The 15,979-nt window shown below is 43.3% G+C and overlaps 1 protein-coding gene across 1 annotated transcript in view; it reads left to right on the forward strand.

Moving 5' to 3' along the window:
* The first annotated feature begins 642 nt into the window (after positions 1–642).
* Positions 643–15,979, forward strand: part of ANKRD42 (ankyrin repeat domain 42) — a 64,053-nt gene continuing 48,716 nt past the window's right edge. Inside the window, exons 1-3 of the mRNA XM_077451402.1 lie at positions 643–740; positions 8,856–9,022; positions 12,907–13,014. Of these exons, the coding sequence (XP_077307528.1) occupies positions 710–740; positions 8,856–9,022; positions 12,907–13,014 (306 nt within the window). The 5' untranslated portion in view covers positions 643–709. The remainder of the gene's footprint in view (positions 741–8,855; positions 9,023–12,906; positions 13,015–15,979) is intronic.

The following is a 15,979-nucleotide window of genomic DNA, read 5'->3' on the forward strand; positions in this document are numbered from 1 at the left end:
CATCATCGAGACCCCCGATCACACAGTCCCCTTTGACATCAGAGCTTTAAACTTTGGCTGGAGCAGTGGGGTAGAGGCAGGGGGAGGTCTGGAGGAGGGGGCTTCTATCCTCCCCTGAATGCTAACAAAGACCCTACATGCATGCCACCTGCATACCTCACAACATTTTGAGGTGGGTACGAGGGACACCCATTGGCAAAGTAGGTATAGAACACCCCAACCCCCCCCCCCCCCCCCCTGTTTATAAAAGAAGAAGGGAACAGCACCAACTGCAAACTAATAAAACAATTAAATACCAATGCTGCTCCTAAATTAGTGGATAACTAAAAAAGGTGAGAAAAAGATCAAAAGGGCGCTAACTGGTCAGTCAAGTGAAAATACATAAATTCCAAAAAATGAATGAATGAATCGATAAACAATATTGAGTGATCAAAATATTTATATTAATGTGATTCCATATATATCTATATATAGATATATTAAAGATTCCAGGGACAGCTCTCCAAATATCCCCAAAAAATACATCGGACAACTAGCACAGGAGAACCACAAGCTACTCTAGTGCCAGGAACAAAGATGGCAGAGCCAGCCAGGGGACACGGACCGGAAATGACGTTGTACAATCCTCCCGGTGGCCATGGAAACTGCTGAGCGTCCCGGAAGTGTGTTTTTTTTTAGAGGCAGCAAGAAAGCTAAGGGACGCCCGAAGATGCCTGCAGCCTCCGGAGCCTCTACAAACGGTGAGCGGCGGTCCCGGGGAGGAGACACGTCACGTGACCCCCCCCCCCCCCCCCCCCCCCAATCCAGCTGTGTGAGTGCTGCACTGACACTCTCCATTCACAGTACTGGGAGATGTCAGTCGGTGCTGCTGAGCCTAGATGTATACATTCAGCCAATACAGATCTATAAGCCAATCACCGGGAGCTGCTGTCATTATTTATAGCCTTAAAGGCACAGTAAACCTTATATTCCAGATTTAGAGTGTAAGCAACAAGGTCAGCCCCTCCGCCCCGATCCCTGGAAATACAGAAAAGTACATGTCCATCAGCCAGAAGTACATGAATCATCCCCGGAGTCCTATTCAGGACTCACATTGCAAGACTTGGTGTCAGCCCTGCCCACTTGTCTATTGTTGAACTCTTGAGTCCCCCCTTCTCTTCATCCCGCAAATCCGAGAGACCCAAGCTGGCCGTAGGCAGCTCAAATGTCACCCAATGGGTGACCGTGTCGGCGCCAACAAAAATCAACTGACGTTCCTCCTTCCAGGCTGTTCAGCACGGTCGGGGGGGGCATTGATTTTCTATGATTTTATAACTGTGTATGGCCAGTTTAAAGCAATATTACACCCAAAGCCAAAATGGTAATATATTGCAGCTTACCTATCATTACATGTTATGCTCTATTGTTGCAGTCTGCAGGGAATCTATTTTACAATTTTTCTTTTTATCATTACCAAATTCTATAAAAATTTTGCTTAGCACCACAAAATGATACTTGGTTCTGTTTTCTGTAAAAGGGGAACCAAGGGACAAAACTTGAAGGTGGGTAGGAGGTGGAACTAAGTAACGGTGCTCGGAGGTTGGTAGGAGGTGGAACCAAGTAACGGTGCTCGGAGGTTGGTAGGAGGTGGAACCAAGTAACCGTGCTCGGAGGTTGGTAGGAGGTGGAACCAAGTAACCGTGCTCGGAGGTTGGTAGGAGGTGGAACCAAGTAACGGTGCTCGGAGGTTGGTAGGAGGTGGAACCAAGTAACGGTGCTTGGAGGTTGGTAGGAGGTGGAACCAAGTAACCGTGCTCGGAGGTTGGTAGGAGGTGGAACCAAGGAATGGCGCTCGGAGGTTGGTAGGAGGTGGAACCAAGTAACAGTGCTCGGAGGTTGGTAGGAGGTGGAACCAAGGAATGGCGCTCGGAGGTTGGTAGGAGGTGGAACAAAGTAAAGGTGCTCGGAGGTTGGTAGGAGGTGGAACCAAGTAACGGTGCTCGGAGGTTGGTAGGAGGTGGAACCAAGGAATGGCGCTCGGAGGTTGGTAGGAGGTGGAACAAAGTAACGGTGCTCGGAGGTTGGTAGGAGGTGGAACAAAGTAAAGGTGCTCGGAGGTTGGTAGGAGGTGGAACCAAGTAACGGTGCTCGGAGGTTGGTAGGAGGTGGAACCAAGTAACGGTGCTCGGAGGTTGGTAGGAGGTGGAACCAAGTAACAGTGCTCGGAGGTTGGTAGGAGGTGGAACCAAGTAACCGTGCTCAGAGGTTGGTAGGAGGTGGAACCAAGTAACAGTGCTCGGAGGTTGGTAGGAGGTGGAACCAAGGAATGGCGCTCGGAGGTTGGTAGGAGGTGGAACCAAGTAACGGTGCTCGGAGGTTGGTAGGAGGTGGAACCAAGGAATGGCACTCGGATGTTGGTAGGAGGTGAAACCAAGGAATGGCACTCGGAGGTTGGTAGGAGGTGGAACCAAGGAATGGCACTCGGAGGTTGGTAGGAGGTGGAACCAAGGAATGGCACTCGGATGTTGGTAGGAGGTGGAACCAAGTAACGGTGCTCAGAGGTTGGTACGAGGTGGAACCAAGTAACGGTGTTCGGAGGTTGGTAGGAGGTGGAACCAAGTAACAGTGTTCGGAGGTTGGTAAGAGGTGGAACCAAGGAAGTACATGAATCATCCAAGGGATGATTCATGTACTTCTGGCTGATGGACATGTACTTTTCTGTATTTCCAGGGATCGGGGCGGAGGGGGAGGGGCTGACCTTGTTGCTTACACTCTAAATCTGAAATATAAGGTTTACTGTGCCTTTAAGGCTATAAATCAGCCGTCATTAAATGGCGGCCAGCAGTCCGAGTCCGGACCGAGCTGGGCTTCTGCCCGGACCGCTATGCCGCCTGTGTAGTGAATTACAGCAATCACTGGTTTGCTGGGACCGCGGGTTTCCCTAGCAACCAGTGACGCTGTGCGCTATGCCGCCTGTGTAGTGAATTACAGCAATCACTGGTTTGCTGGGACCGCGGGTTTCCCTAGCAACCAGTGACGCTGTGCGCATGCGCCCGCCCCCTGCTCCTGGCCGGGTCTCTCGGAGCTGTGTTTTACTCACGCTCACAGGCAGTAGGGGGTGTGACATCATGTGCGCGCCCCGCCCCCCATGCTGCCCGCGTTTCCCGATTCCCGGGTCCTGGCTCTCCTTGAGGCAGCTTCAGTTGTGCCCTTCCTCCTGCAGTTGAGGTATGTGGGCACATTAGCTTTCATGCACACTGTTGGGCATATTGTAAGGGGCACACTGATAGGTATATTTGTAATTTGCACAATGCTGGGCTTTTTTTGTAAGGGGCATGCTGATGGGTATATTTTTTATATGCACACTGATTTGCATGTTTTGTTAAGGTGCACCTTAACAAAATATGCCCATCAGTGTGCACTTAAAATATATACCCATCAGCATGCCCCTTAAAATAAAATGTGTCCATCAGAGTGCCCTTTAGCATAAAATAAGGGTCACGCTGATGGGCACCTTTTATGTTAAGGGGTACTCTGATGGACAAATTTAATTTTACGGGGCACGCTGATGGGTATATTTTTAATGTGCACATCGATGGGCATATTTTGTTAAGGGGCACGCTGATGGGCACAACAAAATGTGCCCTACAAAATATGCCCATTGATGTGCACATTAAAAATATACCCACCAGCATACCCCTTAAAATAAAATTTGTCCATCAGAGTGCCTCCTAACATAATAGGCGCCCATCAGTGTGACCCTTATTTCATGTTAAGGGGCACTCTGATGGGCATATTTTATTTTATATTAAAAGGGGCACTCTGATGGGCAAATTTTAAGTTAAGGGGCACATTTTGTTGTCCATCAGAGTGCCCCTTAATATAAAATGTGCCTATCAGCATGACCCTTATTTTATGTTAAGGGGAACCCTGATGTGCACATATTATGTTAAGGGGGACTCTGATGGGTACATCTTATGTAAGGGGACACTGACAGGAATGTCAGTGATGTAAATCGACACTGTGATGGGGACACCTGATGTAAAGGGGCACACTCATGGGCACATTTTATTTTAAGAGCAACACTGATGGGTACATTTTATATTAAAGGGGCACTTTGATGGGCAAATTTTAAGTTAAGGGGCACATTTTGTTGTGTCCATCAGAGTGCCCCTTAATATAAAATGTGCCCATCAGCGTGACCCTTAACATAAAATTTACCCATCAGCGTGACCCTTATTTTATGTTAAGGGACACCCTGATGGGGACATCTGATGTATGGGGACACTCTGACAGGAAGGTCTGATGTAAAGGGGCACTGTTATGGGGACACCCGATGTAAAGGGGCACTGTGATGGGGACACCCGGTGTAAAGGGGCACTGTGATGGGGACACCCGGTGTAAAGGGGCACTGTGATGGGGACACCCAATGTAAAGGGACACTGTGATGGGGACACCCGATGTAAAGGGACACTGTGATGGGGACACCCGATGTAAAGGGGCACTGTGATGGGGACACCCGGTGTAAAGGGGCACTGTGATGGGGACACCCGGTGTAAAGGGGCACTGTGATGGGGACACCCGGTGTAAAGGGACACTGTGATGGGGACACCCAATGTAAAGGGACACTGTGATGGGGACACCCGATGTAAAGGGACACTGTGATGGGGACACCCGATGTAAAGGGACACTGTGATGGGGGCACCCGATGTAAAGGGACACTGTGATGGGGGCACCCGATGTAAAGGGACACTGTGATGGGGGCACCCGATGTAAAGGGACACTGTGATGGGGGCACCCGATGTAAAGGGACACTGTGATGGGGACACCCGATGTAAAGAGCAAATGTAAAGCTATCCTAGTTCCAACTGTCCACATGTTTAATATTGTAACTGAAACTTGACAATAAATATTGTTGAAATGCTAAGAAAATTTTACATTTCTCATGGCACAGACTTGAGTTTCGGACCTCGGCCCAAAGAAAATTTTGGCGACCGGACCTCCTTGAATTTTAATTCATTACCCCTGCTATAAATAATGACAGCAGCTCCCGGTGATTGGCTTATAGATCTGTATTGGCTGAATGTATACATCTAGGCTCAGCACATGTTCCATGCAAACACGCCTGAGCTCATCCTTACTCGCCAGTTGGTAGGGGGAGAGACCACACCAGTGTAGCTTTGAAATCGCTTCTACTTCAGCGTGATTTCAAAGCCGCCGATCAGTGCAATTTTGATGTGCGATTTTCATTTAACAGAAGTCAATGCAAGTCGCAATGAAATCATATAAAAGTAGTGCAAGAAAATTTTTTTAACCACTCGGGCCTATTTTTCAAACTTGTGTACATGTTAAAATCATTTTTTTTGCTAGAAAATTATTAGAACCCCCAAACCTTATATATATATATATATATATATATATATATATATATATATATATATATTTAGAAACCCTAGAGAATAAAATGGCAGTCATTGCAATACCCAATATCACACCGTATTTGCGCAGCGGTCTTACAAATGCAATCTTTTTTGAAATAATACACTTTTTTGAATTAGAAAACAGTAAAGTTAGCCCATTCTTTAAATTTTTTTTTTATATTGTGAAAGATAATGTTACGCCAAGTAAATTGATACCCAACATGTCACACTTCGTGGAATGGCGACAAACTTTGACCCTTAAAAAGTTTTAAGTTACAGAGGTCTTTTGCTAGAATTATTGCTCTCGCTCTAACGATGGCGGCGATACCTCACATGTGTGGTTACTTTGAACACTGTTCACATATGCAGGCGCGACTTAGGAGAAAAAGTGTCAGAAAAAGGTTACAGACCTAGGTTCATCCCTTTGATCTACAATAACTAAATGTTACAATGTTTCTCTTTATCTCTGCCTAAGCAATGTTGTTTTTTTTTTTTTGACAGCTGTCGGCTGGAGCAGAGAACTCCCTGCACTGAATCCAGGAAATGCTTTTATAAGATTGGGGGGGGGGGGGGGGGGGGTAGTATAGAAATAACAATTCATTGTGCAGCTCTACTCTGTGTGGAAAAAAATAGGTAAAAATTTAATTTGGGTATAGTGTGGCATGACCACACAATTGACATTCAAAGTGAAAGTTGAAAATTGGCCTGGGCAGGAAGGGGGTAAAAGTGCCCAGTAAGCAAGTGGTTAACCTATTCTGACACTTCTCACCTACATGTAAAAATAAACATTTTTTTTATAGAAAATTACCTAGAACCCCCAATATTTTATATTACCGTATATCAAATACAACGCCTGAAGTAGATTAGAAATAGTACACCACGGAATGCACTGTAGAAAGTAGATCTAGGCTACACTGACTGAATGCACAGTATATATTTATATATACTAGGCTGACTGTGTATATATATATATATATTAGGGCTGTTACTGATTCAAATTTTCATGTTTGATTAATCGATTTTCAAATCGATCTTCAAAAAGTTTCCGCACTTTTATATATATATATATATAGCTTAGTTAAAAAAAAAAGTGCGAAAACCTTTTAAAGAACCCTCGTTTTATTTCCTTTTTTTTTGTTAAGCAAAGGCCCTAGAGAATAAAATGGTGGGTGTTGTGATATATTACGTCACGCGATATCTGCGCTGCAGTTTTTCTAACATAAGTGTTTTTGTCTTTTATTGCACAAAAACGTAAAATAAAAAAGATGATGTTACGCCGCGGAAATATATACCTAGCAAGTCATGATTTAAAATTGCGCATGCTCTTTAAATGGTGACAAAATATGATACTTTAAAATCTCCATAGGCGACACTTTAAAAGCCTTTACAGGTTATCTGTTTAGAGTCCTGGTGTTAGAATGATTGCTCTCGCTCTGACATTCACAACGATGCCTCACATGTGGGGTGCAATGGGCGTTTACATATGCGCACAGGACCGACGTGTGCGTTCGCCTTTGCGTGCAAGCATGGTGGGACGGGGGGAACTTTAAATACTATATAACTATATACTATTTAACTATATAACTTGAGGTTCTACGATGTCGGGGACTTGAAGTGGCGATATCTGGATGATGGGTGCAGCTACAGGCATCATCCAGATATCTTTTTTTCAGCAGGCGATTCCCTGCAATGTAAAAGCCATCATAGCGGCTGTTTAGCTGCTTGATTGCTTTTACAGGTGGCAGGAGGGGATGTCCCCCTCCTGCCAACCTCTGGTGCTTCTCCAGTCTCTCCTGTGCGATCGGGGAGCCAGAGAATGAATCTGCAAGCGGAGGTGGTTTACCATAGAGCTGGCCGGGGCCATCTGGTCCCCAGCCAGCTCTATGACCCTTGGAGGCCGGAAGCGACATTGTGTCATCATTTCCGTCACTGGCAGATGTAAACACTGCCATTTTATTTTTTTTGCTGGAAAGCCTGAGATCAATTATTTATTTTTGATCTCAGGCTTTCCAGCATAGAGGAGAGATGTAGGGACTTATAGACCCCAGATCTCTTTGTAAAGAGGACCTGTCATGCACTATTCCTATTCCAAGAGATGTTTACATTCCTTGAAATAGAAATAAAATTGATCAAAAAATAAAAAAGGTTAAAAAAAATAAATGAAAAAAATAAATAAACAATAAATAAAGAAATTTTTTAAAGTGTCCCTGTCCCCTCGTGCTCGCATGCAGAAGCATACGCATACGTAGTTTGCGTCCGCATATGTATTCAAATTACACATGTGAGGTATCACTGTGATCATTATAGTGAGATCAATATTTCTAGCACTAGACCTCCTCTGTAACCCTAAACTGGTAATCTTTAAAATGTTTTAAAGCTAATGTTTTATATATAATATTTGGGGGTTCTAAGTAATTTTCTAGCACAAAAAAAAAAAAAAATTCTTTTAACTTGAAACCAACAAATGTCATAAAAAGGTTCATGCCGCGTACACACGATCAGAATTTTGGTCGGAAAAAGCTCTGATGGTTTTTCCAATGGGATTTTGCTCAAACTGTCTTGCATACACACGGTCACACCAAATTCCGACTGTCAAGAACGCGGTGACGTACAACACGTACGACGGGACTAGAAAAAGGAAGTTCAATAGCCAGTAGCCAATAGCTTCCGTCTCCTAGTTAAATCTGAGCATGTGTGAGTTTTTGCATGTCGGAATTGCATATACACGAACGCATTTTCGTAAAGGAAATTTTTCCGACCGAAAAATTGAGAACCTGCTCTCAATCTTTTGCTGGCCGAAATTTGGCCAGCAAAAAGTCAGATGGAGCATACACACGATCGCATTTTCCGACCAAAAGCTCTCATCGGTCTTTTACTGGCCGAATTTATGATCGTGTGTACGCGGCATTAGTGTTTAAGTGGTTAAACTTCCCTCATTTACACATCAAAGTGTATTCCTTTGATCTAAAGGACAAATTGTTACAATGTTTATATTTAAGTTCCACTGCTAAAAAAATTTTGTTATTCTTGGTAGACTGCCCAGTTATTTTTTTTTCCTTTTGACAGCTGTCGGCTGTTCCCCCATGAGGAGGTTAAAATAATACAAGCTGCTCTAATAATTATAAACAATTTGGCTCATTATGTACCTCCAAAACAGTAAAAAGCATGTAGCTGTGCATCATTTTGTACCCTAAAAAAAACAAAAAAACAAAACAAAACAAAAAAAATAATAAAAAAAAACAAAGGGCCCAGAGAGAGGCAGATCATCAGTGATGAAGGAAAAACAGAACAAAATTGCGACGTTGTCCCTACCTATTGGGTTTCATTTTTTCAAATGAAACCAGATTGGTTGCTGCTTCTTTTTTAACTCCAGTTTTTTAAAATCAGCGACAGAATTGTGGAGTTTTATTTGTATCCCGCATAAATTCTGTACATTTTTTTTTCACTGTGTATTAGCGGCGGTGCAGAAGAAGAAGGCTTACAGCAGCATCCATGAGGCGGTGAAGTATGGAGATGTGGAGCAGTTGGAGAAGATTGTGAAAAGCGGGACACGGGTCAATGAGGTGGACCCAGTTCATAAATTTACACCCCTGCACTGGGCGGCACACTCCGGGAGCCTGGAGGTAAGAGGGGTCATAGATCTGGGTTATGAAATGAAATCTCCAAATCTTTGTCTATAACCATCTGAGTTACTACCTGACTGACAACTACCTTCTCAACCTCTTAAGCCGCATGCATACACACGATCAGATTTTCTGCTGATTTTTGTCTTCAGATTTACCAAAACCATGTAGTGCACAGGCCTGCCTGATTGCATACAAATTGAAACTCTTAAGGTTTGACCTCGTATTATATGGTTTTGGTAAATCTGAAGGAACAAATCAGCAGAAAATCTGATAGTATGTATGGGTGTACAGTCTGGCTTTTCCTCAGCACTCCTCAGAAACTGCCCTAAGGGTTTACTAACTGCTAAAACCAATGGCCACTACTCCATACTCCTACTACTAGACCTTTCTGTGGCTTTTTATATTGACCATCCGCTCTCTCTCAATAAACATTGCTCCCTTGGCCTCCAAGATTTAGATATTTCCTGGTTCTCCTCCTACCTATCAGAGTGCTTCTTCAGTGTTGCCTACAACTTTGGCTCCTCTTCTCCGCTCCCTCTTTCTGTAGGGTGCCCCCCAAGGTTCTTTCCTTGGACCCCTTCTCTTCTCTATCTATACCTCCTCCTATGGCCACTTGAGAACCTCAAACAGCTTCCAATACCATCTCCATGCTGATGACATCCAAATCTATCTCTCTACTCCTCAACTCAATCCTTCAGTCTCCTCTCACATTACTAACTGACTTATCAGCATGGATGTCACACCACTTCCTCAAACTGACCTGTCCATTAAGCCTCTAATTCAATCACAGTCAAAAGTTTTGTAGACTTCACCTCCATAACATCTCTAAAATTCGCCCCTTATTAACCAATGGAACCACCAAGCTACTCATTCCCTCTTGTGTTACTGCTTGCCTTGACAACTGCAACCCCCTTCTCATGAGCCAACCTCTACACAGGCTACCCCCCCCTTCACTCTATTATAAATGCTAACAGATTTATCTACCTTACCAGCTGCTCAGTGTCTGCCACCCTTCTCTGCCAATCCCTCTAGCGAATTAAATAAAAAATACCAATCACTAACAACAACATACAAAGCCATCCAGTACTCTGCCCAGGAGCTACATAACCAATCTTATCTCTAAATATCACCCAAACCGTGTTCTCCGCTCTTGTCAAGACCACCTGCTCTCTAGCTGCCTTGTCTCCTCCTCCCATAATCATCTCTAGGACTTCTCCAGATCATCTCTCATCTTCTGGAACTCACTACCTCCATCTGTCTGGTTATCTCCTACTCTGATCCCTGAAAACTCACCTCTTCAGGGAAGCCTATCCTGCCTCCACCTAACAACTGAACTTTTAATTCTTCCATCAGCTCATCCTTTACAGTTATTACATTGTGTAGCACTTGACTGACCCTATTAGATTGTAAGCTCTCAGGAACATGGCCCTCTTAACTCTATTGTATTGTAACTGTACTGTCTCCCTTTATATTGTAAAGCACTGCACAAACTGTTGGCGCTATATAAATCCTGTATAATAATAATAATTCTTTAGAGAGGAATGAAAAAGCAAAGAGAGAGGAGACAAACATTAGTCAAGAGGGATGGAGGGGGAGTAATGTGGGGGGACTGGGGGAAGAGAACCCCCCCATGGAGCTCGGGCTCAGTGAGGAGATGCCATTAGGTTAAAGGTTAAAGTGATGTTAGACTCGCCTAGTTTAACCCTTTTAACGTTCTGCTCCACCGTTTGGTAGAGAACATTTTTAGTCATGCTAACTCACTGAAAAATGTGGACTTTAAAGGGCTAAGAAGACTAGAAGGCTAGACGTAGTGGAGCCAAGGGTTCCACATCTTGAGAAATTTTGGACTGAGAGTCATTGAGGACACTGGTTATCTTTTCATTAATTAACATGCGGATCATGTGGGCCTTGACTTCTTGTATGGAGATCGCTGGCTTCTTCCAGGCCATTGCTATAGTTTGCTTGGCAGCCAGGAAAGGAAACATTTGGAAACAAAAAGGATAGGGGGGGGGGGCACTGGGAGGCACAGTAGACACCCGTCATTCCCAATAATGCAATGGTACCGCATCCCAAAAGATTCTAGCTAGATAGTCACACAAGTTGGACCACAGTTCATGGACTTTTTAGGCACGACCTCTTCAGATTGGAACAAATAAATTACAAAACTTTATTAATGCACAATAGAAAGTTAAAAACATCAAAATAGCATTATGCACCATATATCGCTAAAGGTGGTGGACCAAAATGTAGAGTGTATTACACAAAAATGTATACAGAACTTGTTGAATTGCAGGCTAAGTCGAGGATTCTATAGAGCTCTACCACCATTTCATATAAAGCTCAACATGTTTTGCGAATATCGCTTCTTCAGTAGTAAAGGTGCTAACATAAGAATGCTACAATAACGTCAACTGGAGACCATCCTAGGCATAGCATGCCACACAGGGGATCAAAGACCCAGGTTCCATACAAAATAAGTTAGGTATATAATAAATCTACACACAGAGGTAAAGAAAAGCCCTCATAATAAATACTCTTCCAATAATTCCAGCCCAGTAGGTCACCTGACATACATCACGGTACGGCCCCTGAAAATCACGAATAACTGCACCATAGGGGATAAATGGAAGCAGGGGAAGAGCTGGCCAAACCACCCTTAATAGATATGCACAAACAGATGCCCAACCTGGACTAGTCAGTGGGGGGACCCCTCGCTGGGCAGACATTGCTTCCAGGCCTGCCCATTTGGGCTCTATCCATGGCCCATTTGTAGCCGCCTTTTTGGTGGTCCCCCAGTTTGGGCATCAGTGTGTGCATATCTATTGAGGGTGGTTTGGCCCTCTATTCCCCCTGCTTCCATTCATACCCTATGGTTCAGTTATTCGTGATTTTCACGGGGCGTACCGTGTTAAATGTCAGGTGACCTATTGGGCTAGAATTATTGGAACAAGAGGATTTATTATGAGGGCATTTCTTTACCTTTTGTGTGTAGATTTATTATATACGTACTTTATTTTGTATGGACCCTGGGTCTTTGATCCCCTGTGTAGCATGCTACACATTATTGTAGCATTCTTATGTTAGCACCTTTGCTTCTGAAGAAGGAAATTCGCAAAATATATTGAGCTTTATATGAAATGGTGGTGGAGCCCTATATTATCCTCGACTCATAGTCTACAATTCAACAAGATCCGTATACATTTTAGTGTAATACATTCTACATTTTGGTCCACCACTTTTAGCAATATACGGTGCATAATACTATTTTCTTTTTACATAGATGTTTTTAACTTTCTAATGTGCATCAATAAAGTATTTTGTATGTTTTTTTTGTATCTTATCTGCTGTGGTTGTGCCTACAAAGTCCATGAACTACGGTTCAACTTTTGTGACCATTTAGGAAAAGAAACATGGCTAACTGTTGTTGGTGGACATGAAGGCCTGGAACAGGACAGTGAAGTAAAGCATATCTAGCGTCCTTGGGAATAATCAAGTGAAAAAGAGTATGGAGGAGACCGAAGACCCTGTGCCAGAAGGAAAGCAATTTTGAGCATGATCACCATATATGCAAGGCATCAGCTCACTGACCGCAACCTCAGAAACGTCTATCAGGGTAGTTTTGGTTTGCAAAGGCATGGTGAAAATGGCATTCATGCTTTCCTGTAGAGTTTCTCAGAATCTTCACCAATAATAAAATTTGCTTCAGTAATGAACCTATGGACACTGATGGTCCACACACTTTGAAAAGCACTGAATTAGTACTGACACATTTATTCCCTTGTCCCTCACATTATATGTGCACAAGCACCTAAGTGACCCTAAACATTGCCAAAAGCACACGAGTGTATGAACTTATACTTTTATATCTCTTCATATTACAGTGCCTTCATTGGTTGCTTTGGCATGGAGCAGATATCGGTGATGTGACAACAAGAGGGTGGACTGCGGCTCACTTAGCTGCCATTAGAGGCCAAGATGCGTGCATGCAGGTATGTCATTGTGTGAGAACTGCCTGGATTTGGTCCTCAACCCTCTGGGTCTCTATGCATCATCTTAGTAGCTAGTGAATCTCAACATTTTCTCCTGACTTCCTCTACCAGTTGCATGTCTGTCTCTTAAGTTGGGTACACATGTATCAAAATTCAGCCGGTTTAGCAGGAACTAACCAAATTTTGATCTGCGTGTAGCCCTCTCTGTTCAACAGAAGCTGATCATTAGACCAGCTTCTGTCGAACGATCTTGCTGGAGAACCCGCATTCAATCAGCTGTTGCAGCCAATGGTTGCAGGAATGATCAGTGTATTTTGAGGGGGGGGGGGTCCCCACTATCAGAATACAATAGCATAGCAGGGAGAGATTCCCGCATTCACAACCCTTGTGTGGATGCAGGAAAAACTTGGTGTATACCTTGCTTTAGCCTATATTTCAGTCCTGTCTACTCCTGTGTCCTTATCTAAGCGCTGCCTGCAGCTACTGTATGTAAGAGAATCTGGCAGAAGTATGGGAGCTGCAAATAACAATTTTCTGGGGGAAAAGTGTATTGTTTTGGTATAGAAAGAATTCTTTCTAATATGTTATCTTTTTCATTAATTAGTAATTCTTTTTATGCTGTGGAAAATTATTAAATATAAATAGGAATTACTGTGCTTCCATATAACGAAAGCTCTGCAATCCAGCACTACAATCTGACAAGTTGTGCAAATAGTAAAAAGTGAAAAAGTGCAGTGCTACATGCGAGATGTGGGTAAAGGAACACCCACAATTAATGCATGTTTACAATACCAGCAATATTAATGCAAAGTGAATATATATATATATATATATATATATATATATATATATATATATATATATATATATATATATATATACAGTACAGACCAAAAGTTTGGACACACCTTCTCATTCAAAGAGTTTTCTTTATTTTCATGACTATGAAAATTGTAGATTCACACTGAAGGCATCAAAACTATGAATTAACACATGTCCAATTATATACTGAACAAAAAAGTGTGAAACAACTGAAAATATGTCTTATATTCTAAGTTCTTCAAAGTAGCCACCCTTTGCTTTGATTACTGCTCCGCACACTCTTGGCATTCTGTTGATGAGCTTCAAGAGGTAGTCACCCGAAATGGTTTTCACTTCACAGGTATGCCCTGTCAGGTTTAATAAGTGGGATTTCCAGCCTTATAAATGGGGTTGGGACCATCAGTTGCATTGTGCAGGAGGTGGATACAGTACACAGCTGATAGTCCTACTGAATAGACTGTTAGAATTTGTATTATGGCAAGAAAAAAGCAGCTAAGTAAAGAAAAACGAGTGGCCATCATTACTTTAAGAAATGAAGGTCAGTCAGTCTGAACAATTGGGAAAACTTTGAAAGTGTCCCCAAGTGCAGTGGCAAAAACCATCAAGCACTACAAAGAAACTGGCTCACATGACGACCGCCCCAGGAAAGGAAGACCAAGAGTCACCTCTGTTGCGGACGATAAGTTCATCCGAGTCACCAGCCTCAGAAATCGCAGGTTAACAGCAGCTCAGATTAGAGAACAGGTCAATGCCACACAGAGTTCTAGCAGCAGACACATCTCTAGAACAACTGTTAAGAGGAGATTGTGTGAATCAGGCCTTCATAGTAAAATAACTGCTAGAAAACCACTGCTGAGGACAGGCAACAAGCAGAAGAGACTTGTTTGGGCTAAAGAACACAAGGAATGGACATTAGACCAGTGGAAATCTGTGCTTTGGTCTGATGAGTACAAGTTTGAGATCTTTGGTTCCAACCACCGTGTCTTTGTGCGGCGCAGAAGAGGTGAACGGATGGACTCTACATGCCCGGTTCCCACCGTGAAGCATGGAGGAGGTGTGATGTGTTAGGGTGCTTTGCTGGTGACACTGTTGGGGATTTATTCAAAATTGAAGGCATACTGAACCAGCATGGCTACCACAGCATCTTGCAGCGGCATGCTATTCCATCCGGTTTGCGTTTAGTTGGACCATCATTTATTTTTCAACAGGACAATGAGCCCAAACACACCTCCAGGCTGTGTAAGGGCTATTTGACCAAGAAGGAGAGTGATGGGGTGCTGCGCCAGAGGACCTGGCCTCCACAGTCACCGGACCTGAACCCAATCGAGATGGTTTGGGGTGTGCTGGACAGCAGAGTGAAGGCAAAAGGGCCAACAAGTGCCAAGCATCTCTGGGAACTCCTTCAAGACTGTTGGAAAGCCATTTCAGGTGACTACCTCTTGAAGCTCATCAACAGAATGCCAAGAGTGTGCGGAGCAGTAATCAAAGCAAAAGGTGACTACTTTGAAGAACCTAGAATATAAGACATATTTTCAGTTGTTTCACATTTTTTGTTAAGTATATAATTGGACATGTGTTAATTCATAGTTTTGATGCCTTCAGTGTGAATCTACAATTTTCATAGTCATGAAAATAAAGAAAACTCTTTGAATGAGAAGGTGTGTCCAAACTTTTGGACTGTACTGTATATATATATATTGTACAGGACGCCGTGGCTGGGTCCTGGAAGGACGCTATATTTCCCCTCTGTTTGGGTTGTGGTCTTTTTAAATGAATAAAATTGATTAACCCACCTGTTAAGGGAGTGCCTTTAAAAAACAAGACAGGAAGTGGTAGGTGGGTGTGGAGGAGTGGAGAACACATGGTGGATGGTGTTTGTTTGGGTTGGACAGCAGTGTCCTGTTTGGAAGGCTCCTGGCAGGGGAAGCTGCCTGCCATCAAGATCAAGCTCTGTTTCTGATAAAGACTGCTGTTCTGGACTTTGCAAGTCGGTGAGACTACAAACCTTTTTCCTTTTGTTTTTGGCTGCTGTAAAGCGATTTAAGTTTAATAAACCCTTTGTTGTGTGCAAAGCCTGTGTCTTGCGATCTACCAGGTCCCCCGAACATTACAATATATATATATATATATATACAGTTCTGTT

This window comes from Lithobates pipiens, unplaced genomic scaffold (genome assembly GCF_037356315.1).
Source record: "Lithobates pipiens isolate NorthernLeopardFrog02 unplaced genomic scaffold, aLitPip1_a1.2 Scaffold_23, whole genome shotgun sequence".
Taxonomy (NCBI): domain Eukaryota; kingdom Metazoa; phylum Chordata; class Amphibia; order Anura; family Ranidae; genus Lithobates; species Lithobates pipiens.